This window comes from Protopterus annectens, chromosome 5.part0 (assembly GCF_019279795.1).
Source record: "Protopterus annectens isolate FY-2018-M chromosome 5.part0, PAN1.0, whole genome shotgun sequence".
Taxonomy (NCBI): domain Eukaryota; kingdom Metazoa; phylum Chordata; order Ceratodontiformes; family Protopteridae; genus Protopterus; species Protopterus annectens.
In genome coordinates this window covers 971646353-971674274 of record NC_056735.1, presented here as the reverse complement: position 1 = coordinate 971674274, position 27922 = coordinate 971646353, and the positions used below count along the sequence as shown (strand labels likewise).

General features: G+C 34.5%; 1 protein-coding gene across 1 annotated transcript in view; it reads right to left on the bottom strand.

The window, feature by feature from the left end:
• LOC122802299 (beta-arrestin-1) overlaps positions 1 to 27922 on the bottom strand; it is a 915058-nt gene that overhangs the window by 107358 nt on the left and 779778 nt on the right. Inside the window, exons 12-13 of the mRNA XM_044071946.1 lie at positions 23526 to 23663; positions 3054 to 3137 (exon numbers count right to left, since the gene is read on the bottom strand). Of these exons, the coding sequence (XP_043927881.1) occupies positions 3054 to 3137; positions 23526 to 23663 (222 nt within the window). The remainder of the gene's footprint in view (positions 1 to 3053; positions 3138 to 23525; positions 23664 to 27922) is intronic.

Below are 27922 nucleotides of genomic sequence, written 5' to 3'. Positions count from 1 at the left end.
AATTTATAATGATGTGGTACCTCTTATTTAACCAAATTATTAAGTAGATTATTAAGTCTGTGATTTTATCCAAGACAATATACTACATGGCTGGAAATATATCAACCTTAGTTCATTTGGCAATCAAAAAATATATACAAATACATACATATACACTTTGCATGTAAAAAATCAATTGTAAAAATCATATTCTATTTTCATAACCTATTGTTAACAAAGATCGCTTTCGTCCTTCTAGACTTCTTCAGGTATGTGTACAAGAACCCTAAAACTATCTATAAAAATATTATTGTAAAATTAGTTAGTATTGTTTTTACACATAATTTTGAATACAGTGGAAAAAAGAGAACCAGAAATAGAAAAAATAATAAAAAATGTATGATGATGGAAACAAAATATGCACTTAAATTTCAACTGATTTAAAATGGTATTTTAAACCAACTGGTAGAATAAAATAAAATAAAATAAAATAAATTAAAGTAAAATAAAATAAAATAAATTAAAATAAAATAAAATAAAATAATTTTATTTTATTCTACCAGTTGGTTTTAAATATCATTTTAAATCAGTTGTAATTTAAGTGTATATTTTGTTTCCATCATCATGCATTTTTTCTTATTATTTTTTTCTTTTTCTGGTTCTCTTTTTTTCCACTTTATTCAAAATGATGTGTAATAACAATACTAACTAATTATACAATAATATTTTTATAGATAGTTTTTAGGGTCCTTGTACACAGACCTGAAGAAGTCTAGAAGGATGAAAGCGATCTTTGTTAACAATAGGTTATGAAAATAGAATATGATTTTTACAATTGATTTTTTACATACAAAGTGTATATGTATATATTTGTATATATTTTTTGATTGCCAAACGGACTAAGGTTGATATATTTCCAGCCATGTAGTATATTGTCTTGGATAAAATCACAGACTTAATAATCTACTTAATAATTTGGTTAAATAAGAGGTACCACATCATTATAAATTTTATTTAAAGTACATAAGGGTTATATTATTATGACAGCTACTAAGTAGGGCAGGACCAGCTCAAATGTCACATTGATGGGGAAGGGATGTGAGTTTAACATGTGTACCAATAATACGTTGTTTTACAGTATAATAAACCACTCCCTTGCCTGATAAAAAGTATATATATATATATATTTAGAAAGCTTGTGAGGAAGCTATTACTCTATTTTTGTTTTACTTGGATCACTTGTCTGTGTACTTAAAGGATTTCCGACTGGAAACAGACTGCCTACCTTGCTTGGATTACATTTGAATATTTAGTAATTCTGTACAGTTATATATTTTTTATTATTATTATTTATTTATTTATTTTTTTTACTTAAGATGAGTTTAAGTTTGCTAATTCTACTACTATTGTCTGATCTGATTAATATATAGTGATTAACTAGAGATATGTGGAGTGAAAATCTTCCATACAGAGAAGTTTCTTACAAAATTAAATACAGAAAACACTGGAACCAGCATATATATTTTACGGTTACAAAAGTTTTAGATTAACAGATATTTTAGTCCTGATGAAGGATTCCTATTGGTTTACAATTTGAGTAATTGTAATGGTCCAACAGAAGGTATCATATCAACTCTGTTCTGCTGTTTTCTGTTATTGGATAACTATGGTATTTTTCCCTTTTTTATAGTAGAATTATGTACTGTTACAATCAACTGTTATTTTTGTTTTGTTTACCCACTCTTTCTTCATACCTTCCAGTCCCTACTCCAGTACCCTCATCTATTGCTGGGTTTACCTACTCCTCATTCCATCTCCAAGGGATGGGGCCAGAGTGTGTGTGTAGTACCTAAGGGTATCCTGATGAGTCTTACTGGCAACTGCTTTAGCTAGGGAGATAGGGAGGGATCCTTTTATATTATGACCTACCCACTTGTCTCCCCTTCTCCTACACTCATTCTGGTAACAATCTGAGGACTGCTTCTGTCTTTATGGACCTCACTTCCCTTCCCTTCACGTAGGGCTCAAAATCCTCCCCCATCCCTCCCTGGCAGTGTTTCAAATGCCAAAGCCACTAATCAAACCTGGGTAACCTGGGCTTTATTCCTTTATGCCACAGGATTGGCCCGATTATTATCATCTTGAACAATGCAGAATACTATTCACTCACTAGGGGCAAAACAGATTTTAAAACATTTCATGCCCTAACTAATATGGCTTTGAGATTTAATAGCCTGGTTTTGTATTTGCTAGGCTGCCACTGTAGGTTCATAGATTAGTACTAGGCTAATTGCCCTTGTGAGCTATTTTAAGCCTAGCCAATTATCCCTTGTGAGACTCAAACCCTGCACCTTGTGTTTGTAAGGTAAAAACCTTAACCATTAGGCCACTCTCCTAACCCCTGTTTTTTTAATTTTAATGACTTTAGCAAAGTGCATCTTTGAGAAGTGTAAGTATTGCTCTAACCTCAGAAAATTACATATTTTGATAAGATAGTTTTGGTTTAATAAGGTTACATATAAAAATAAATTGTGAGTGGTGCTTGGATCAGTGAGAAATAGAGTTCTATCATATAGTTTTAAAACATAACATTCATTCATCTGAGACATTTTAGAAATGTGTGCATGTATTGCACAGGAAGTTTAAAATGCAGAGTTTAAAGCTGTATGTGTGAGAGAACTCAGGTGCAAAGCCTGTACCTTGCGGTAATGACTGCAATGCTATTCATGCAGTAAGTGGGCCTCATTACACTGCCCTAATTCGCATTATGTTAAAAAAACATTTTAATATTGGGCATCATTAGAATAGTCTGAACCAACATGCATTTACATTACACGTGAATCCAGCTGTACTCTATGACATCATTTTTAGCATTAATTTTTACCACTGGATCTTTATAGTAAAAGGATCAGATAGGGCTATTCTGTATCCCCAATTTATTTTAAAAATCATCCAGAGAAAGAAAGGGTGCAGCATTCATCTGGGAATTAAACAAGTTTAATCAGTTTTGATAGGAGTGATGCTTTTCTTACAATCTACTGTTATAACCCTTTGGAATAAAGCAAAACACTTACCCGCCTCTTGATACAACAAGCTTCACTTTTACTTTGTATGATACAATGATGCCAAGGACTTCTTTATTAGCACCCTCTCTTAATCTTGTGGTAGAGAAAAAAAACAAATAAAATTAAAACCATGGTGTATTCATTTCTGACATAAAAATTGTTATCTATTAATTTTTGCCTCAAGCTGAAACACATACAATCACAAATACAATCTGTTTCATGTATATGTTGGTACAATATCATACATGTATCAGGTAAAATGCATATCTACATGCACACAGATGCATGTGCGCACACACACACACACACACACACACACACACACACACACACACACACACACACACACACACACACACACACATAAATAGTCTTAATTTCTTAGAAGCATCCACTGCTTAAAGAATAACAGTATGCAAGCCTGAGTTATTTGTATAAAGCCCTAGACTTTCTGCTATTTCAGAAGTATACCAATTATAGATATCATGTCCATACCTATCAACTGTCCAGTTGTTTGCAGAATGTCCAGTTTTTGACTCATACTTTTGCTCTTTTCCTCATAAAATTTGTGGTTTTTCAGACAAATTGTTGAGGATGGCAGTCATCAATGACAGACATTTGAGTTTCAGACTTTATATCCTTCAGAAAATGTGTACTAACACAAAACCTTTTATTCTACCTTCTAAGTTTATAAGAGCAATGTTTAAATTCTGTCACTATGTTGGGGGATTCCCCCCACTATTTTTGGCTTTGTTCAGATTTCTTGGGCTAAGCGGTTGAGAGGTACGACCATGCCTTTTGCCAGTAAAACCTGTTATAATCATAATATCATAATTCCTGTTAAAGAAGTCAGTTATGTTTTTCACTGGAATATACTAGCAACAGTGAATTGTCTGTATAGTCTGTATATGTGAATTGTATTTACTTTTCCCTTGTAGCTATTGGTGCTAGAGTCTACTTGGATCTGTACGTAATTTGTTAAGAGAAAATATTTCTGAGCTGAAACACTTTTTCATTGTAATGGATACTAGTTTAACATTCTGCACTCAATTATTAAATGTATTAGGGACAAAATTTGGATGTGTATAGTAAAAATATTTGGGGTATAATCAATAATACGATGATGTAAGTATGAAATGGAAATTTCTTCCTATGATTCTGCTCCAAGTATTCATTAACCAGCCATTGCAGAGGCAGTCTTTTACATCCTTTTATATCTAACTTGATTTTAACCAATGTAAGCCATTTGTCACTCATCTAGTATGCAATCAAACTTTTATTTATAATATGCAATAACCAAAATATGCTTCATAAAGTGTAAAACTATGAAATTAAAAGACATTATAATTTTGCTTAACTGTTTAAGGATCACAGTTTAAATTCCAACAAATGCCTAAGGAAACAAATTTGAAACTACTTTCAGACATTTCCTGTGTGATGGTTAACTTCTTTGGAACCTATGAGAAAAGAAAATAACTGGACTCTATAGCAGTGAAAGTTTATTCTGAAGACATTAAGAAGATGGAGTACTAAAGAAGTGGAGGATGCAAAATATGTCTGAACAGCATCTGTCAGAAAACAGATGAGAGACTATGTAGCACAATGTCCATTGAAATTACACCCTGGAAGGTAATTCATCTTTTCTTAAAAAATGGATATCAGTAATAGAAAAACTGAAGAAATGTAAAGCCCTTCTCATCTGTTTGCATAATTTTTTCCCAGTCAGCTCAAATATACTTTTCAAACACAACCTGACAATAAGCAGGACAAGTCTTCTATGTTGCATCTACTTTTCTGAAGTAAAAGCTAGTACTAAAGGAATCTGGCTGACTAAGTTTGCAGATGACTGCATGCTAAGGAGCAGTCAATGAATCTATAAATGACTTATCCATCCTGCAGAAAGGTTTGTACCAAATAAATTCCTGGTGCCAAAATCATGGACTGAAGCTAAATGCCAAAATCATTGTATCCTTTGTGCAGTCATTTCATCCTGGGAACTGCCACAATGACAACATACTCCCCTAAGAGTGGACTGAGTAGTTCGGTAGGAAATTATGAGGACAATTATTTAACTTTTGACCAACATGTGTCCATTATTGTAAGAAAGTCATTCTATGTCGTGCAACTTATAAACGAAGAGATTGTACGTAGATCTAGGATTGTAATTATCCCCATTGCTTAGCCCTCATTAGGTCATTCCTTGAGTATATTGCCCCTCTTTGTCATATATCTGTCCAGACACATGGAGCAACTGGAGCACCCACAGAAATACCATATTAAGATGATATAAGGCCTAAACAATATGTCCTACATGGATCGACTCAAAGCCCTGTCACTATACTTGGTATCCTACAGACTGCTAAGAGATGGCCTGTTTCTGGCATATCCTCCAATCCACTACTGATGGATTTTCTACATATCAGTAAGACAAATGACATCAAATATACTCAGTCTAGGAATCTAAACCTCTTCTATAACATCAACAGTATAACATCAACAGTACAGTTTGGAGAAACAGGTATATCTCACAGAGGATACTGCTGCTCTAGAACAGGCCCTTCATCCACATAAAATAAAGTTCATCCCTGTCAATATTCAAGCACAATGTAGATTTATGGATGTGTAATAGAAAATTGACCACAGGACTGCCCCCTGTACTAATAGTGATCAGAGGTAGCTCATAAATGCTTTATCCCATGCATGGATCCCCTAAAATGTCCTTTGGTCTTACTCGGTCCCAATTGGTCTCACTCGGGTAATATATAATTATTGACCATGGGATAGTTAAGTCCAATTTAACACCAAAAGTGATAGGTTAATTCAAGCACCAAAGGGGAAATTGGATAGGTATAAAATGAGTGCCAAGGGCAGCTAGGCTACTTACCAATGAACTTATAAAATACAATGCACATATAAAGGCAATTTATGTAACTATTCATCCAGCCTGTTTTTTGGGAAGTGAGAGGAAACAGGAGTGGCACACAGAATGCCCACACCTCAGTGGGATGACAAACAATCTCAACAAAGCTAAGGAGTAGAAATCAGGCTTGAACCCAATAGCCTGGAGTTATGAGACAAATAGCAACCCAGAGAGCTGCAGTGCTGCCCGATTATACACTGAGACACTGTGCTGACCACAAGCGTATGTCTAATATATATTTAGTGACTGATACTGTACCCTAAAACTACTTTTAATCCCTTTGGCAAATTAGTCCTAAATAAATTATTATTTGGCATGGTTTGATTTACCTTAAACATTCTTTTTAAATTTTGTCACACCCATTGTTTTTCTTAAATGTGATTAACTTTTATGGCTATTTAATGCACCTATTGATTGATGCTGATTTGCACAATTATTATTTCTTTTTTATAACTTCTCGGTTGCCTTTTATTCATAAGAGGCTTTTCAAGAAGGCACGTGACATTGTATATTACTTTTTAATCATGAACATATTTATTTATTAGTTAGTTAATTGGGGCAGTGCACTAATATCAATGGACCATTTTCAGGCTCAGCCCAGGGTGTACAACCAAGGTAAAGAATCAAATGATAAAAGCTTTACTATGATAATAGTATAAACACTGTTAAAATATTTACAAGCAAACAAAGTAGGAAAACACAGCAAGGGGTTTATAAATGATACATACAACCAGTTCAGTAGATAGCAGTGGTCTATGGAACAGTTTGTATTCTACAATATAGGTTTTATAGGGATTGGAGAGAAAAGACAGGAGATGGAGAAGGATAGATGGGTGGGAGGTGATAAGGTAATATACAGATGCAAAGCATTGGTAGACTAGCATGAGGGATTGAAATTGGAGAGGATGAAGTTGTGGATTTAGGTGGTGGTACTATTTTAACAGCATGTGAGGTGAACCTGTTTGAAGAGGTTGTGTTTCAGTTTTCTGTGGAAGTTGTTAAAAAGCTGGATGTACTTTATGTCATCTGGGACAAAATCCCATAATTTTGGAGGTAGGACTGAGAAGGTGTGCTCTATGCTTTTTACTTTGTGGAAAGGGGTAAGTATGTATTGTTGTGTTCTCAGGTCATAAGTTGACAGGTGTCTTTCTGGGATCCTAGAAGCAAAACAGGAGAAGGTATGGTCTATTATATGTTTGTAAAGTAGAAAGCCCAATAGAAGAGTGATTATTTGTAATATGGGGAGCCACTTAGCTTTGGACAAGGTGAGGCAGTGGTGCTCTCTTCTGGGTGAGAGTGTGATGAACTTGTAGATATGAACTTGTAGATATTATTAATGAAGGTCTGGAGGGTCAGCAGATTTTTCCTAGATGCAACTGCAATGAGTGAGAGGCCGTACTCAAGTTGTGGAGGGAGGAAGGACTACTTTTGCTATTGCTGCTCTGGCTGCTGAGCTGACAAAGTAGTAGATTTTCCAGGCTCAGAAGAGGAGTTTGTTAACTTTGGATTTGTGATTTGAATATGGTGCTGGAAGTAGAGGTTGGGATATAGCCAGATGCAGAAGTAACTGTACTGAGATAATGTTTCTGGAGGGGGGAGGCATTTCAATGAGGCATATGGACAATGAAAGTTAGGTGTTCCAAATAGTACAACTTTGGCTTTTATAAAGTTAAGGATTAGGTTGTATGAGTCTAATCAGGATTTTAAAGAGTTAAGGTCATATTCTAATTTTTATTTAATGGTAAGAGAGGAGGTAGCAGATCTCTAAATAACCATGGTATCTGTGTACAGAATAATTTTAAGGTGTGAATATCTAATGAAAGAATGTTGATCAAGAAGGCAAAAAAATAGGTGAGAGTACAGAGCCTTGAGATATTCCTTGAGACATGGGTGCTGTGGGTGAGGAGGAGGAGAAGCCAATTTGTACCTTAAAAAATCTCTCATTACCAACATCATCCCCCCTTTTCCCATTTTCTACATGGGGTCTAGGTGTCATGTCAGCCATCACCATCTATCTTGGTTCAATGCTACTCTCCTGTCCTTTTTGACAGTTTATATATTTATCTATTTATTTATACAATTTATTAACTGGGGTATCATCATGCTTGACTGTCGCAGATCTTCTTTCACAATAAGCAATAGTGAAAAACTCCTGCAAGTACAGCAGGTGCATGGCCCCAAATTACCAAGTCCACAAAAATCACACAGGCCAGCACTCAAAGGCAAAAGGTGTGCACAAACAAAATATAACTTATTCAAGCATATTAAGGCAAGACAAACCGGTTTTGGCCCAGTTACTAAGCTTTCCTCAGTGAGAAAGGCTTAATAACTGGGCTAATACCGGTCTGTCTTGCCCTAATATGCTTTAATAAATTGTATTTTGCCTGTGCACACCTTTTGCCTTTGTGTGCTAGCCTGTGTGTTTTTTGTGGACTTCTTTCACAATATCCATCCATATCTTTGCTGGATGCCCTCATTTCCCCTTGCCTTCTTTCTGTCTGCCCCAAATCTTCTTCACCAGAATGTCTTCTGCTTTCCTGCACATGTATCTGAACCACCATAATCTATTTTCTTTAACCTCCTTTGCAACTGGAGCTACTTAGGCTTCTGCGGTGATGTCATCATTTCTACTTCTGTCTCAAAGTGCGCATCTTACCACCTGTCTCAGGCACTTCATCTCCATCCCCTCTAGCTTCCTCAACTGCTCTGCCTTCAGTGCCCAGACTTATGCACAATACAGTAGTATTGATTGTACCGCTGTTCTGTACACCTTACTTTCCAGCTTATTTGACGGTCTTCTGCCATACACTACCCTTGACACTCTATACCAGCTAACTGCAGTGTTTCTGCTTCCAGTTTTGGTCTCCTATTCAGACTTCCCTTCTCTTAAACCACCTGTCTCAGATACTTGGACTTGTTAATATGTTTCAGTATTTTCCTTGTACATTGCCTCCATTAATTCTATTAATGTTTTGGTGACTTCAAAACTTCACAAGACTGAGCAAGTCAGCTTTTTTGGGACCTTTTCATATGATTTTTCCAAGTCTAGGAATGCCCAGTTGGAATCTTTCCTCATTTCCATCTCATTCTCAACCATTTGTATGACTGCAAACATTTGGTTGGTTATGCTGCTTCCTGATCTGAAGCCAAACCACTCATCACCCATTTTACTTTCTATGACTCTGTGTATTTGTTTATCAATTACCCTGTTCAGAACTTTCACACAGTTTGACAGGAGTTTGATATGCCTATACTGCCCACACTTGTGAATGCCCCTTTGTTCTTCTACACTGGCAATAGAATGCTTACTTGCCAGTCATATTAGCTATGCCTTTCTCTCCATACTGCTATGAGTACTCTGTGGAGTTATTACTCCCATAACTCACCCAACACCTTGATCATAACTGTAGTGACTTCATCTGACCCTGCTGCTTTCCTTAACTTCACTTTGCTTAATGTTCTTACTTCTTCTAAGGTGGGGTCTTCTTCTTCTTTCATTGTAAGCTCTGTCTGGGTAAATACAGTTTCTGTGGAGTTTTCTTCATTCAAAATTTGCTGGAAGTACTCCTTTCAACTGCCTTTTATGTTCTATGAACTAGTGAGCAGATTGTGGCTGACATCCCTAATGAAGGGTGTCTGATGACTATCTTCTTCATCTTTCTGTATTTGCCTTCAAGCTGATAGAGTTTGAGTGCCTCTAATGCCTTGTGTTTTGCTAGTACAACTGTTTTTCTTTTTGGACATCTGCATCAACCACCAGCTTTCCTTATGTACCTTAATTTTCTATAGTCCTCATAAATGCTGTTTTGAGGCACTGCCGTTCTTATTCAACTTCACCTATTTGCTTTTCTTCCTGAGGTGCTACAACCCAGAGTATTTAATTGAACTCTTATGCTTTCTCTCCAGTCAACTTCCAGGTCTTCAGCCTAGTGTCTGTTGACCTTAGAGCCTTCTCTGCCAACTGACTGCAGTTGACTGTGGCAACCAGTGGCTTAAGAAGTGGGCTAGCTGTTTCACTGAGGATGGCTTTGCAATCATTGATTCTACCCCAATGCCCTTTCCTTACTAGGAGGAAGTCTCTCTGAGTTGTATGCTGGCCATTCTTGTATACGATTTTTTGACTGTCTGTCTTACTGAACAAAGTGATGGTCACCATCATGCCATTTGGAAGGCAGAAGTCCAAAATGGTCTCTTCTTCTTTATTCCAGTTGCCCCACCCATGTGGGCCCAGGCAGTCCTCATATCCTGTTCTAGCTACTTGCCTCCTTATCTACATATGCATTCAGGTACCTTATTATCAGCACCAACTCATGTTGTCCTGCTTTATCTAATAGGTCCTGCAAATGCAGCCTGAATACAGTCTTTTCTTTCCTGTCACAACTTTGCTGTGGGGCATAGGCTGAGATTATGAATACTGCTGTTCCCTTACATTGGAGTTTGATTGCCATGAGCCTATTACTAATTTTGATGACATCCCTCACTGTCTCCTGAAGCCTCTTCCTCACCACAATTTCCACATCATTTCTAGTCTGTCCTCCTCTGAGTAATAGCCTCTGGATCCTAAGCCAAGTGGTTTTGCTGGTCTGCCCTTCTGTCTTTTATCATTGATACACAGGATGTTTAGCATTCTCCTTACCATCATGTTATCCACTTCCAAGCCATGACAAGGTATAATGAGTTTAAGAATCATTAGTTTATATTTGGCAGTTTCATTGGTTTTATGTCCAGCTTTCCCTGAACAGAGCTATCCAAGTTAACCTGAGCTGGGCAAATGGACACTTGCTGGCCAGTAGCATATTGATGCTGGGATGCTGGACTTTGTGGCAGGCACACTCTGACCAATAGGGAGATATAGACCCCTCCCACCTTTAGCATGAGCCTTTGGTGTAGGTCAGAGTAGGTAGGCTGGGTTCTCAACCCATGTATCACTGACAAATACTCATACCCATGTTTTAGCAACATAAATCAATGTGACCAAATCATCTAGAGATAAATTTTACACTGCTGAGTGGCTAGCCACGACAATGTATGTAATCCTAGGTCTATGTTTTCTTATCTACAGGATACTGTCTATCACAGTTGGTGCCCAAAGCAGTTGATCTAAGATACTGTGCATCACAGTTGATGTCCAAAGCAGCTGATCTATATATATATATATATATATATATATATATATATATATATATATATATACTGCTCTTCCTCCAATATGTGGTGACCTATCTATTGTCCAGATGTATTGGTTAGGAAATCTTTGAACCAGAGTGCTGCTTGTGGATTTACACTAGCTGTGCAGAGTGCATCTAGGTGGACCTGGCAGTTGATTGTGTCACGGGCTTTGCTGATGTCAGTGAAGACTGTGCTTTTTAGTCGGTCTTTGTCCTTGTTTACTAGAATGCCATCTGTCTTTTATTAGTGGTAGTATTACTTCCACTAATTATTACTATTTTTATTATTATTATTATTATTATTATTATTATTATTATTATTATTATTATTTAGAATGCCTATAAGTAATATGGGAAGCGAGTCATGTGATATGGGTTCATTAGTTGTAAACAAAACTTTAGTGAAGTAATCTCTCTCTCTCTCTCTTTATTTCTGTCTCAAAAGGCGTTATGCCTTAGTAGCTCATGTTATGGTTATTAGCACTTATGTTCATTTTATGAATAACATAAGGTTGGTACCAGGACGTGGTTTCAGATGAAATTCAAAATGTAAGAAATATTCATTTATTTAACTTTTTCACTTAATGAGATACTGACGACTTTGTAATACCCACTCTGCTCCTCATAACACTTCAATGTGCTTAGAATCTTACTGCATGAATCCCATTTGCTTGTCTTTTAAGCTTAGAAGTATGTCTCATTAAACTCAATTTTGCATGCACAGAAGCTTCTTGCTTGCAAAATGCCAAATGTCATCAACTCATTTTGTATAAAGTCAGGCTTCTTATTTACAAAATGTGAAAAAACACATCTTTGCTGAATTGCATGCATTTATATCAAGCCAGAAAATTTTAAGTCCTGAAGTAAAATATTTGAATTTTATCTCACTGTGACTGACCTCAATTGACCATCCAGAGAGGGTACAGTGCACAACATTTCTTCATTACAGATAAGGTAGATATTAAGCTATTTATTAATAGTTTTTCTATAAAATGAGGAGACAAAAATAGCTTGACAGTACTGAGAAATATTTTCCAAGTATACTGCAAGCCAAAGAATACTGTACCATATGTAAGATGCATTTTTGTTTTAATTGATATCATAGGTACAAGGTAATATTGATGTAGTTAAGACATAAGACAAACAGTTCTAAATTTGGGCAGCTTTGTTAGTCTTTAATCAGAGAAAGAATAGGATGTGGCAAAAGAAATAAAGTAAGACAACGATTGCTGAGAGAACTGATTTAACACTGGAAAATGGCATAAAATGTCTCATAAGTCTATTACAGAGTGGGCAGTTATGGGGTAAATTTTCTGTTTCCTATACACAGATCGAAGCTGTGTTTGAATATGGCCAGGGATGAGCTTTCTTTTACATGGATGGGGAGTCTGTTCAGAGCACTGGTATCCCATGCTGGATATACCTGTCCCTTCAAACCATTCTGCTGACATAAAAGAAGTGGCTTAGATCCCTAGACCTAGCATTTCTGATACTCTTTGACTTGTTGAAGTTTACATTAATTGTGATGATGATCACACCAATGTACTATCAAATATACAAGTAAAAATCTATAGCTGAAGACTTGGAAGAGTGTAAAACTGATACTATATATGAATAAAGAGAAGCTAAATCATAAAAGCTATAAAAATAATACATTTAAAATCCAAATATAAGCAAATAATTCTTCCACCATGACAAGCCCAATGATATCAGGCTATACACAAATAGGTAAGAATCATATCCAGTTTAATGCTGTGGTTTTAGGCAAGGTCAGAGGAACAGTATATTAGAATTCTGGAGACAGATATTTATTTCAAGACACTAGTTTTTGTGAGTAAAGTAAAATGAAGTTTGTGGCTACTCAGTGAGCTAAGAACAGAGCCAGAGCATTTAAGAAAGAACTGTTTAATAAAAATACTGTTAGTAAAGCTGGCAAGGAATACAGAAGTTATTTTAAAAAGTTTTGACCAAAGGGAGCATGGCCAGGATGTGACTAGGGTAGCAGCACTTTTCTCCTACTCTGCTTCTACATATATTTCTTACAGGAAATTATATTTCTAAACAATTCTAAACAATTTAATTGCATGAATTTTGATAAATCTTGCAGTACTTGAGGATTTTATCAAATCATTTTTTTTACATATTCCATTATTTTACTGTCAAAGTCTTCATGGGAAATATTCATCACTGTATCCAGCCTTATGATGAGTTATGCAAAGGTAACTTCACAAGATTCTGTACTTAAAAAAGATATTCATTCAGTACTAACATTCAAGAATTATCACTTAAGATAAATAAACTGGATACAAAAACTGAGGATTTTAAACAGAACTGTTCCAAACAAATGGAACAAATAAACAAAGTTCTGCAGGTGCAGAAGATTCAGATATCAGGCATCAAAGATTCTTTAAATAATATAGAAGAAAGACTGAATGAGGATGAAAATAATATTGAATTCCTGTTAAAGCAAAATACTCTTCTCTAAGCCAAAATTGATGACTTTGAAAACAGTTCTCGCAAGAATAATATCTGTCTATTTGGATGACCTGAAAGAACTGACGGTAATACTATGAGGACTTTTTTATCTTCCTGGCTCCCTAAAATTTTAGACAGACCAGAAGCACTCTCACTCAGCATAAAGAGAACACATAGATCCTTAGTCAATCCTGCATCTAAAAACAACACTGCTGCAATGTCTATTATTGCTAATTTTTTCTCCTCTCAAGATTAAGAACTTGTTCTTAAGGGTGCCTGAGTTAAATCACCATTTAAAATAGATGGATGTAACATTTCTTTTGACAATGACTATTGTGAAGCAGTACTATCCAAGAGAAAACAAATTCTTCCTCTCATTAGAGAACCTAAGAAAAAAAAACAAATAAAAGTACATCTACTGTTTCCTGCAAGATTAAAGATTTTCCTTTCAGATGAAACTAAACTATTGGAAGATCTGGAACTTGTATTGTCATATCTAAAACAAGTAAAATATTAGAACAAACAGACAATATGGATTGATCCATTATATTCTTGAAGAGACAAGCAGAGAAAATTGGCGAAGATAAATGAAAAGAAGAAAAAGAAGATATTAAGAGACAAATGACTTGTTTCTTAATTTAGACATAAAGAAAATAAAGTGCTAAAGATTGTTTTTTTTCTTATATAAATATATCTATTCTTTATCTTCATACTTTTTTAAAATAATACTGGAAAAGATCTCATACTCATCTATAACATAATCAGAAGTTAGAAAGTCAACAAGCTGTCTGCTATTACAAGGTAACCTATTTATGTTATACTTGCCTATTTTATAAACAACCTTTACTTTCTTGATATGTTATAACAAAATATTATTAGGTCTTTTTTAGTTTCAGTCCTTATTTATAAGAATCATATAGCCCCTATACCAAAATTTACACAGCGGTGTTGCATTCACAGTTGGCTACCATTAAACTAATGCATGCTTTATGTCTGTGTGTCAGTTGTAGTTGCACTGACTTTGATTACATTAGCTTACATATTTAATTCTCTAAGTTGTCTTATTCCCATAAATGGGAAATGTTTAGTAAAAAGGGGCTTGTGCTTCAAGTGGCACTTCATGTTTTAAAAGCATTAACAGTGAGAAAATGCCTTACAGGGGGATAAATAGACAGACATATTTTATGAATGTAGATGTGGCCCAGCCTGAATGTAATTCAGTGTAACATTTGAGGAGTTGCTTTACCATTACTAATAGCATAACCTGAAAGTTGTTTACCTTATTAGTGGATGGGCTTTGATAATGTGTAACTGTTGTGCCTTACCAGATGAATTGGGATGTGATTTTTTTTTTGGGGGGGGTAATTCCATTCTCTGTGGATGTATTTCATGTTATAGTTCACAAATGAAGGGGCAGTGATGCTTGGAATAGATATAAAATAATCTCTCCTTATAGATTTATCATATGTGTTCCTTAGTCTCAATAATGAGATGAAATACTGTCAAAGAATTAGAGAAACATGTCTAGTTACAAGATGTATTCATAAAAAGTAGAAGTATTTTTTTTCTCTCTAGTGCTTGAACTTTCTCATCTTACTTAAACACTTAAAGCTTTTTTTGGTAAAAACTCAAGATTTTTGAAGTTTACCACTCATGCAGACAATCTGAGCTGTTAACAGCTTATGAGTTTGGTTGGTGGAAAGCTTTAGAAGGTTAAGTTAAATAATAGGTGGAACCTATAAATAATTCATTAGCTCCAATATCACTATGTTCTCAGTTAAACAAGGTCAATGAAAAAATAAGATTGTGAATGGGAATACAATAAGACATTTAAACTCTGATTTCTGGCTAACTTAAATCTAAGTTATATTGTACTGTTAAGACATCATAGCTTAATAATGCAATTCACTATGCTATACTAGGTTACCAAAAGTTTATTTTTTCTCTTTATAGATGATTAGTTTTGATATATTTTTGAATGAAAAATAAGCATATGGACATACCATTTCTGTTATATAAAGCAGTATAGTTTGTTACATAAGGCACATGATAAGAAAGCTATGCAAAGCATGTAATCGAAAGATTTGGTAAATGTTATATTTACATTAAGATCTTCAGAAGTTTTGTTCTACATCATTTAATAAGGAAAACAAAATAATGCTGCATGTACTGTGATATATTCTTGAGTACATTTCTTGAAGACTATATTTGAATGTACATATTAAGATTTTTCATAGAAGCATTACATTAATAGTGAATTGAACATATATATATATGACATTGGCAATCTTTTTATTAGAAGCTTGATGTTAATGTCATGCGTATGTAATTATTGCACTTGAAGTTATCATATAAAAAACAAAGAAACAAACCTTATGTTTAATAAAGATGGCATAAGATGTGTTAGCTTATTATAGTAAACTGTTGAGCACAAATAGCAATACATTATGATTTAAATGTTCCAAGACATCTATTTATCTATTATTATTGCATTTTCACTGAATGAAAATAGAAGATTCATGAAGGAAACTGAGAGGCACATGATAGGAATCTTTAACTGCAGTACAACAGTTTCTCACCTTTTTAAGGTGACAGTAGATGAGATTTTAGATTGTATATAGTTATCAAACAATAATAATAAATGTTATTTATCTCTTAGTGTTTTAATGAACATATAAAAATGAAAAATATGTAAGTTAAACAACAACTTTGTAACATATAACACTTTTCTTATTTTTCACACATATATACTGGCTTTAAATGATAAAGACTTGTGTTCTCTTTGCTGTTAATGACAATCTTGTCTAACTGAAGCAAAGGGGTTTGGGCTTTTTAGAATAGTGGATGGGTGGGTTTGCTTGAATGGCTAGACTATTCAAGCAAGGAGTGTCAGACTCCATGAGGGGTTTGAAGGATTTAAAAAGTAAATGTTTAGTTATATAAATGTTTTTTTTGGGTGTCAACAATAACAATTATTATGTATCTAATTAAAGTTGTAAGTATTAATGTCAGCATGACTATTAATAAGCAGTTCTTTAACAAAGAATATATATTATACTGGGCCCATATAGTTAATTTTAAGAGAATTACATCTACTCTGTTGACCTGTATGACAAATGACATTTATTAATTGTATTTCCATAAATGTTATTGGATTGAACAACAGTTGCAAGGAGGGTAATCTAAACAAATATTTGAAGTTATTTAACTTTCAAGTTATTTTTTACAAGAAAAACACCTATTGACAGAAGATAAAGTCAGACTTAATACAAGTATTACTCTGTATCATTTACTTCACAATATAATAAAACATAGGAGTTGCTATATTATGGAAAAATTATTTGCCTATGCTTAAAATCATTGACACATATATGGATGATAATGGTATGCTTTGTTCTATTACCCTACAATATAATAAGATAATATTAACCCTTATTAAATTATACTGGATTCCTAGAATAGGAACTAAAACTGTTGAAAAACTTCTAGAACAAGTAAATCAAATTTCAAAAGGCAGCCTCATACTAGCTGGATATTTTAATTTTATATTGTCACCAAAGGATACTAATACAACAGACAAATGGAAAATGCAGGCATCAGTAAATGCACTGTTAAAGTTCATGGAACTATTTCACTTTAGGGACATAAACGATTTCCCAGATTCAGAATCACTTTTTTTTTACTCATTACTCACATGAATGTAGAACACAATCCAGAATCGATATAATATCTGTCTTCAATGAGTTGATAGATAAACTAGGAAAAGTTAAAGTGGTATCTTGTCCATGTTCAGATCACAATGCAATCACTTTTTAGCTGTTTTTAAAAATCTAACAATAACATTAAGATCAGGAGGATACCAGCATATGTAACTTGCTTAAAGAATTTTAAGGACTTTTTTATTAAAGAAATGTTTTCTTTTATAGAAATTAACAATACAGGAGATATTTCAGAAATCCATCTATGGGATTCAAGGGAAACTTGACAAATTAAAGCTAGAAAATCAGACAATAACAAAGAAGAGATTAATAAGCTACATAATAAGTATTTGAAATTTTAAATTGTAAAATTAGGATTAATCTAGAAAAGTTAAAGATAATTAATTTCTGTATTAATCTAAATCTATGCATATGTTAGCTAACAGAAAAAAACTACTTAGTAAGTCTAACCATATAAATAAGATTGTTTTCATGTTAAAGGTAAAGTGATGGAAATAGGAGATATTTTAAAATAATTTACAAATTTTTATTATAAAATCAATCAATACAATGTAATAACAGACTCAGATGGGATAATCAAAACTTTTATCAAAAATAATATAAAAAATTATGACCGATCTGATGACCAAGTGAAATTAATTGATAAACCTGTCTCACTGTCTGAAATTCAAACTCAAATTAACAAATTAAAACCTAACAAAGCACCAGGTAATGATGGAATTATATCAGAATTCTACAAGTTACTACATAAAGAAGCCTTAAACATATTACACAAAGTTTTTTCTATAGTTAAAGACTTAACAAAAGTTCCTCCCACCTGAAAATATACTCGTATCTCCCCGATTTTAAAAACGAACAAAGATCCAACTGAATGTTCTTTGTACAGACTAATTTCATTTTTAAAAGTAGATTATAAATTATTCATGGCAATTCATGCTAATAGATTAAAATATATTCTACCTTCCATGATAAATGAGGATCAAATTGGTATTATTCTAAATAGAAAGACTTATGAGACACAATCAAAAGAATAATTACAGTAATTGACTGTATAAACAAAACAAAAATAATCTAACATTAATGAGTCTAGACATTAATAGTGCTTTTGACTATGTGAATTGGAAATATCTTTCGTTAGTCTTAGAGGAATGTGATTTTTCAAGTAATTTTATACATTTTATAAATCTTCTTTATGACAATTGTTTTGCAGGCATTGAAACAGGTACTTTTACGTCTGATTCAATACAAATTTTGAGGGGGAACTAAACAAGGATGTTCTATTTCACCTCTGATTTTCACTCTAATCATGGAACCTTTTTCTAATTTTATAAGGTCAAATTTAGACATAAAAGGCATTAGCATAAATGGAAATTTTGTTTCTAAAATCCATTTATGTGCTGATGACATTCTTCTGACACTATGTGACAGTGATAGTTCCCTTTCTGCTGTTTTTAAGGTAATGGATGAGTTCCAAACAATCTGGTCTCTCCTTTAATGACTGCAAAACAAACATACTACACATATATACCCATACTAATAAGACAAATGATAGATTTACTAAATGCATTGTCAAAGAGAGAAAAATTAACTATTTAGGAATAATTATAACAGGTAACATTAATAATATTATAAATCACAATTATTCTAACAGCATAATCAGTATAAAGAATCTAATAAATACATGGAAATAATATTTCTTCACACTGGAAGAGAAACTATCTAAATTCAAAGTGATCATTTTACCAAAAATCTTATATATTATTTAGTCATTACCTTTGGATCTATATTATGTGATCAAAGAGTTTCTTCTTCGAACACATAATAATTGAGACATATACATCAAACACTGTAAACCTCGAATGACCAAGTCTGCAAATTTTTTCCTCGGGGAAAAAATTCACATGGCCGTAAAATAAAAAACAAATTTTAAAACACTAATCAAGGGGCTTTGCCCCCCCCGATGTGGGGGCTGTGACCCCCACACACCCCCCTAACTAAATATACCAACTCAGAGATCGCTCTACATTGAAGAAAAGGACAATTCCCGATAATGGCCAACTGAATTTTTTCCCAAGGAAAAAATTTGCGGATGTCGCCACTCGCGGTTTACAGTGTTCACTGTATATGTGTTGATTATGTGTTCAAAAAACAGACTCTTCGATCACATAATATAGACCCATTATCTTTACCTCCATCTAAAACATATATTAAAGAATTTAATACATTAATTTTTGAAAATTTCTTTGGTTCCCCAACAAACCAAGAATTGCCTTAAATCATCATAATCAAATGGGACTAGGGCTACCTGTTCCACGGACCTTAATATGGCCTGCAAATTAAATAGGACATGCTGGAGGGACAGATTTATCTCCCAGCAACTGCTCTGTCTTTGAAACAGGCTACCAATTTATGTGAAGCAGAGCAACTGTATGACACTGTTCAAGAAGAATCTGGATGAGTGGATGGGATACCATAAATTCTTATTGGGGATAGAGCCCACAACTCTCTTGGAATTGGGCAGCCATCACTAAATGCAATCTTGAGTACTGACTAGCATTTCTATGGCATTACATAATATTTACACAGCCAGGTGGAAAGAGCTTTTAGGATGTCTTTTCATAAAATTTAAACATAACATAAACTCTAATCATAATCTTATAGTACACAATAGTTTACATTGGTTGCTAAAAGATTACTTTTCAGAAAGGATTCCCCAGACAGCTGACTTTTATTTTATTTCTACTATACTAAATACCTTTAGAAACTCACTTTATAGAAATCCAACATATAAGGCATGGATTTTTCTTTTCCATACAGCATTCACTCATAATAATATTTTCACTTCAAGTTAGACACAATGATTATATTTAAAGAAACAAAATCTGATATATTGAATTAAATTAATGAATAATGAACAACTGCCTTCTGTTGATTATATTATAAGTAAATATGATTTAAGCAAAGATATGTGGTTGGATGTACAATCTTGCAGACAATATGTAGAAGGTAAAATTAAGTTACTGCAATAAAAGATCTTATCCCAAAATTAATTGAATTTTAATACTCTTGATACAATAAAGCACACTGGGAGAGGGTCCAAATTATATAGAGTGGTAAGGAAAAAAACAAAAAGTTGCAATGACAATTTGGTACTTACATATTATCACAACCAGATTTTCGTGGTTGCGATAATACACATGCTGGCATGAAAACAAGTGGGGGAACACTGTAAGCTGTTATTTGAAGTCCTTACTGATGAAGAGTAACAGTGGATTACATTTAAGAAGAGAGAAACAATTGTTTTCATCATCTTGTTTTGCATGCATTACACATGCACGCTTCAATTGTCTCAGATCTCTAAGGCGGTTTAATTCATAATGTAAAGGGGGAATGAGTTTATCTGTTCTGTAGTAGTGAGTGCAAGGTATCAGGTACATTGGTATAGCAAGCTGTGGACACAGTTACATAAAAATAGAAACATTGCAATGCTCTGTCACTTACTTGCTGAAGAAAAGCAAAGTGAGCCAATATTTGGTAAGAGTTATTGCAGTCAGTAAGATAGCAGCCCTGACAATTGAAGCGTCTATGCACTTTACTGCCAGCTACATGACATGGTGTCAGTAAAGTGCATACACAAACAGCGACACTACATTTTTCCTTTTTTTATTCATAACCCTACCTAAAACAACCTTCACTATGAAAGAAAACTCATTGTTTGACATCTTCACTGCATTAACAGGTTACATTTAAACATTGTGAAGCACCGGTAGTATTGCAAAAATCAGGTTGTGATAATATGTAAGTACCGACAATTATTGGAACTATCTTACTCAAATTAATAACAGACCTCCAGATGAAGAAATTAAAAATAATTTTTAATATCTTCCAAACAGATAACTTCTTCTCTTAGATGGAAACTTTTCACTTGGAAATTCTTACATAAATCTTTCTTCACACCTCATAAATTGAATTAATGTTTAAAAAAAGCAAGTTTGTTGTAGATGTAAACAGGAGCTTAAAGCAGACTGGGAACACATGTTCTTTGATTGTGTTGTAGTTACACCTTATTGGAATAACATTAATCTTTTTTTACTGGATTTATTTGGGGACAATTTTGTTTTATCTATGTCATTAAGTCTTTTTAATACCCCTAGTCCTGTTTGTGTTAAAAGAACGAAATACTCTCTTTTATAGTCCATTTTATCAATTGCAGGGAAAGTTATAACCAAGAATGGGAAGAATGAAGCTACACTCTCTTTTCAAAGAATTCACAAATATTGCAACTGAAGTATGTCATCTGGAAATTATCATCATTAAATCAAGATCTAATAGAATCACCTCCTACTATAATATGTGGACAAATTTCAAGGAACTACTTGATAAAAATAGCTATACTCATATCAATTGTAATATATAGGAATTTTTTGAGAATCTTTGTTGTTAGACTCTCTTGTAAATAGTTGTTCTTGTTTATTCTTGTTCATATTGTTCTTTTTATGTTCACAAATTTCTAAATACAGTTATTGTCATGATCAATTTGTTTAGGTAAAATCTAATAAATATTTTTCAAAAAAAAGTTTTGACTGAAAAAATATTGTTTTGCATTGACACAGAAAGAAAGCGTACTACTGGCTGAGCTTACTTTCAGAATATTGTCAATAAACTGCAAATATACCTGCATGCAGTTTATTAGCATATTCAGGATATGAGGTAAACCTAGAAGTGAAATCTATACAGCTGCGAGCATTAAAAATAAATAAATAAATAAATAAAAAACAGTTGTGGCTGTTTCAAGTCATATCTCCATAATCTCAATTAAAGCACCCTATTTAACTGGACAATGATGCTTTTATGTCCATCAGCATGATTAAGAGAATTGAGATAATACAGTAGGAAAATAGAAGGAGCAACAGAAAAATGACCATGAAGCATCTGGTGAATAGATAAGTGAAGTGTTCTATACTGAGAGAAGCAGTTCTGGAGACTGTGCGAGGATAGATTTTATATTTGCAAAGGCAATCAGAATGTTCAACATGATGGCAGATTCTTTTCCTGGGTAGTGCTAAGTCTAAGTCATAGGCAACATTGACTGAGTCAGGGTATAAAGCAATCAAAATGAATAAAAGATAGAATTTTAATATATTTCGGTAAAATGCTCATGGAAAACAGTGGTGCTAGGAAGTGTGTATGTTATAAGTGCCTCATCACAAATACAGAAACACAAATATAAAGCTCAGAGTCAAAAACAGATATGTCAGAGAATTATTCTAATCTGTTTGAGCCACTACAATGTAACAATGTATCATATTAAGCTATCATCAAAAGCTGCACCAGTGATACAAGGTCTACAACGAGTGCCTACAGCTCTTAGAAAAACACAGAAAGTGCTTAAATTCATAATATTGATGGGTGTGACAGTGAAACATACAGTGCCTACTTTATGAACAGCAGCATGGCAATTGTTGTGAAACACTACAAAATTAGCATTTATACAGGCTCAGAAGATTTTATCAAATTGATTCAGAGAGGGCACGACTCTTATTATGCCTAATGCAAAATTATTTTATGTGCTGGATGATATGGACTTTTGCAAATTAAACTGGATGAAGTAAATTCTGTGATGTTTATCTTCAATATACTATTAGGCAGATATACATTTTCAAGAGTTGTTGTTGAGGTGTTTTTTCTTTTCCGGTTGGGGTAATGCACAGCGAAACCGGTCATGATTGGCAGATTTTTTTCAGACGTGTCGAAGGCCAGTTTCGATGCACAACCCAACGAATGTGCCCATGCCCATTCACCTGATGTCTCACACAGAAGACGCTCTGGATGAATCAACAGGACATACGCTATACTGCACCTGAGCGCCAACACTACCGCAGCACCACCACCACAGAGCCATATACATTTCCAAGAGTATGATGTTGAATTTTATCAGCTCCATAACTCTTTGCATGTGCTATAGCTGACAAAGTTGAATTCAAAATATTTTAATTGCGCTCTAATTCTTGAATACTCCTATCCTAAAATGTTTCAAATGACGATTATAACAAAGGAATCAGATACTTTATGCCCTAATGTCACTTCTTAAGATGAGACAGTAACACAAAAATGACAGTCTGACTGTACAATTAAAAATGCATTGTATGAAACAGTAGGGCTCTAAATAAATTCAGTGTAAAACAAAAATAGTTCTTACAATGTACTTGATGCCAGGTTTGTGTCCTCGTGTTTGAGTTTTCCATCAAGGGCTAGTCCACGTTTTTCTCGGTTGTTAGCAAGAAAGGGAGTTAATGTGTAGACTTTGCAAAATGTAGAACTAGGAGACACAGTGTCACTGTGAAAAAAATAAATAAATACACAATGATTCTTACTCATGTGGCATAGAACAAGCATAAAAAAGACCATTGTTTGTTTATTGCAAAAGCAGTGAAGTTAGTTAGCAAGGTATTCAAAGAAATGTTATCAGTACTATTTGAATTCATTACAAAATATCTGTACTGGTTTCCACTAGCTGGATAAAGTTTAACAGAGCATTCAAAATGGTTCAGTGGCACCCAAAACTAATACACAGCTGGCTGGACTTAGAAAGGCTTATTGAGATTTAGAAGGCACAACACAGAAGGTATCCACATTATAGAAAGCCTTTCTGCTTCAGAAACTACCCTCTTTCTATGGTTATCCATGGTTGAGGCTGTAGCATAGCAAGAGGTATCACTGAGGAAGCTGCATGCTAATGCAGCAGTCTGGGGGAGCAATTAAAGTTATCAGCCATGTGCTCGCCTAAAAAAATTGTGGCATCATCCAATTAACTGAATGTCAAGTTAGTTATTTTTCATTAGAAGGAAAACGTGAACTGTGTCTTTTGATGGCATTCACACACAGACTCCTATGGGAGTAGTTGTGGTACAGGTTAATATAAAGGATCCATGTGAGTGTGTGTGTGTGTGTGTGTGTGTGTGTGTGTGTGTGTGTGTGTGTGTGTGTGTGTGTCCATGTAGGGTAGGGGCTGCCTATTCTAACATGATGCGTGGGCTTGTAGGAGAACACTAGTTGATAATGAATTGTTTCTCTTGGTGACTTTAACATGTCTCTGAAATGGAGATTCTCTCTGTTACACTAATTAATCAACCCACATTGGCCATTTAGCATAGGCACACATCATGTTTTTGAATCACAGAGCATTAGTAAAATATATAAACGAGAGGTAAGTCTTACACTTTCTGAATCAAAAGTGGTTAATACTCTCCACCATTTGCATCTTTATTAACATCTTCTAGTGACCATAAAACATTGTCATTTACAAGGAATGCAATGTAGGCAAATTCCACAATATTTTATTTATGATACCTATTAATGCTTTTTGACTTCCACACAGAAAACTAAAAAAGAACAGTACATATCAGTGAGCTCTAAATCATACTAACAGCATGAAATAACAATGAAAACACATTAACAGCGCAGTGCAGAGGTCATGAGTGTATGTGAGTGACTTTGTGTGCACACACATATATGCTTGTCTCTGTCTCTCTGTCGTTGTTTATCTATATCTTATCTTTCTATCGATTTATGTGTGTGTGTGTGTATGTGTGTGTGTGTGTGTGTGTGTGTGTGTGTGTGTGTGTATATATATATATATATATATATATATATATATATATATATATATATATATATATATTCAGAGAATAAACAAAATGGAAAGTGTCTAGTAGAACACTAGAATGTGATTAAGACATCGTGCCCTCTTTCAAATTTTCTTTTTTAATGCAATTAGTCAGTTTACTCAATACACTCCAAGTTGTTCTGGATGGTTAAAGTTTGTGGTACGTGCAAATTTTATGTTACTCATCATTATGCATTAAAAGATTATTCACAGGATCATAGGATAATAGGTGTTTTTAGGCTAACAAACACAAGACCTTTTTTAAGCCTAGTCACACGTCCCAAAACTCTGACAAGTCCTTGTACCATTGATAAGTGTACGCAGGGCCTTAGGAGATGAAACATGTAAAAGCAGGGGCCTGAGAGATGAACAATTTGCCTGTGTCCAAAACCCAGGGATGAATTTCCTGCTCCCCATCCAATTGTCTAAGTTGAACTTGAATTGGCTTAGAGAGGAACTTTGCTTCACATGGATGGTGAGCCTGTACCAGAGGTGGGATAGTCTCTGCAATACATACCTGTCTCTCCAGCAGGTCCTATTTATATCACAGGCAAGGCTTAAGTCTTTAGAATGGACAGTTCTGGTGCTGTTTGTTTTGCAGATATGCAGAATGTCCATCAGAGTGGGGTCTGACAATGCTCTGTACATACCAAAGGGGGTATTGTGCTCAATGATATGTCTGATTAATGCTGAATATAGTGGAATGATGATTTCCTTGGGCCTAGATGCCATACCTTTGTTTATGAGTTGTGCAGCATAGAATGATTTCCTTACTACTATATACATGTGATGGTCAAAGGCTAGATTATTGTCTATGTGTGTCCCTAAATCCCTGACTATTGTTTCAACTCTAAGGGGTGTGTTGTCAATGTGATAGTTTCCAGTGGTGGATGACTTCCCAAAGCATACTATTATGCATTTCTTGGCAATTAGTTTTAGTTCATGGCTCAACAGCTGTTTGTCTATGTTAGCCCTTCCTGTAAAACATTTTTGTTAATGTGAGATTCAATGACAATGCAATCATCAGTAAATTTAGTCAGTCAGAGGCCACTGACATTGGAAGTACCTCCAGAGAAGAAAATACCAAAAAGAAGCAGTTCCAGGACCAATGCCTGAGGGACTCCACTTGTGACTGGCCACTTTGTAGAGGTGGACTCCCTAATTCTAAATTCCTGTGTCCTGTCTGTGAGACAATTAGCTATCTACCAGGTGACACGAGAGTTTGTACCTAACCTCCTGAATTTGTCAACAATGCTTGAGTGGGGTATTGTGTACAATGCCTTGGCCAGGTCAAGGTAGGCAGTGTAAATCATTTTGCCCTCATCCATTGCTTTGGTGACCTTCTCAAAGAAGTCTACCAGGATGGGCAGGTATGACCTGCTCTTGAAAAAACCAAATTGGGTTGGTTCCAGTGTCTGTAGATTTACTATATCATTACTAATCATTTCCGTGATGATTCTTTCTATGGCTTTGCATATGAGATTAGTGATGAGTCTACAGTTTCCAGGCTCTGTAGATGGCCCACCTTTGTGCAGAGGGATGACTGTTGCTGCTCTCCATTCATGATGATGAAGCCTGTTTGGAGGCTACAGATAAATAGTAATTCCACAGGGCCTGACAGGTCATGTTTCATGCTATTTGGAAGGCATCTTGCATTATTGTCTGGGCCTATTGATACAGTGTTCTAGGCCTTGAAGTGAGCATTAAGGGCTTGTTCCCTAGTGATAGCAAGGGAAGTTATATTTTATAGTATTTCCTGAAGAAGGCTGAGGGAGAGAGAAGGGTAAAGTTGCAGCTGAATTTCTTGGCCACTAAGTTTGCTATATATTCTGCCTTATTATAGATGGCTCCATTTACAATGAGCTCTGCACACAGATGCGTATTGCTTTTGAGGTTGTGGACATAGCTAAAGAATGCCTTGTGGTTGTCCCTGGCCTCAGAAGCCAAATTTACCTCAGATTTGGATTTAGTAAACTTTATTTGAGCAGCATGACCTGCACTTGATAAAACCAAACTGGGTTGGGTCCAGTGTCTTCAGGTTTACTATATCACTATTGATTATTTCCATGGTAATTCTTTCCATGGCTTTAAATATAAGACTAGTGAGACTTATGTGTCAGCAGTTTCCAGGGTCTGTAGATGGCCAACCTTTGTGAGAGGGATGACTGTTGCTGTTCTCCATTCATGAAGCATGAAGCCTGTTTGGAGGCTACAGTTAAATAAGAATTCTAGAGGGCTTGATATATCATGTTTTTATGCTGTTTAGAAAGCATCCAGGGATATTGTCAGGGCCCACTGATGCAGTGTTCTTGACTTTAGAAAGAGCATTAAGGATCTGCTCCCTAGTGATAGCAGGGGAAGTTATATTTGATGGTATTACTTGAGAGAAGGTTGAGGGGAAGAGAGGGGTAAAGTTGGAGCCAAATTTATCAGCCAGTAGGTTTGCTATATCTTCTGGCTCAGTATAGGTGGCTCCAATTATAATGAGCTCTGCATACAATTGTGTATTACCTTTGAGGTTGCAGACATAATTAAAGAATGCAAAAAACAAGCAGCAAAAGTCCAGAGGTAAAAAAATACCAAAAAACAACACGAATTCTCCACCAAACAGATTTAATGTGGCTTAGCGCCTCGGCAACATCAACCTTCTTTGAGCACACAAAAAATAATAAATACATACTCCCTTTTATACCAACCACAATTGAATAATCACAATTAATTACTTAATTAATACATCAATTTAAAAAAAGACTTTTTTGTTTAAAGCAGCATGACTTTACAAAAACAATAAATGTATAACATAAAAAAACTAAAATATGTTACAATAAACATCTCCAGTTGACTTCTTTATTAAGACCACTAGGTGATAATGTATTGTATTTCAATATATAAATAGTTTCCTTAAATAATAAAATATTTTTCAACAATCT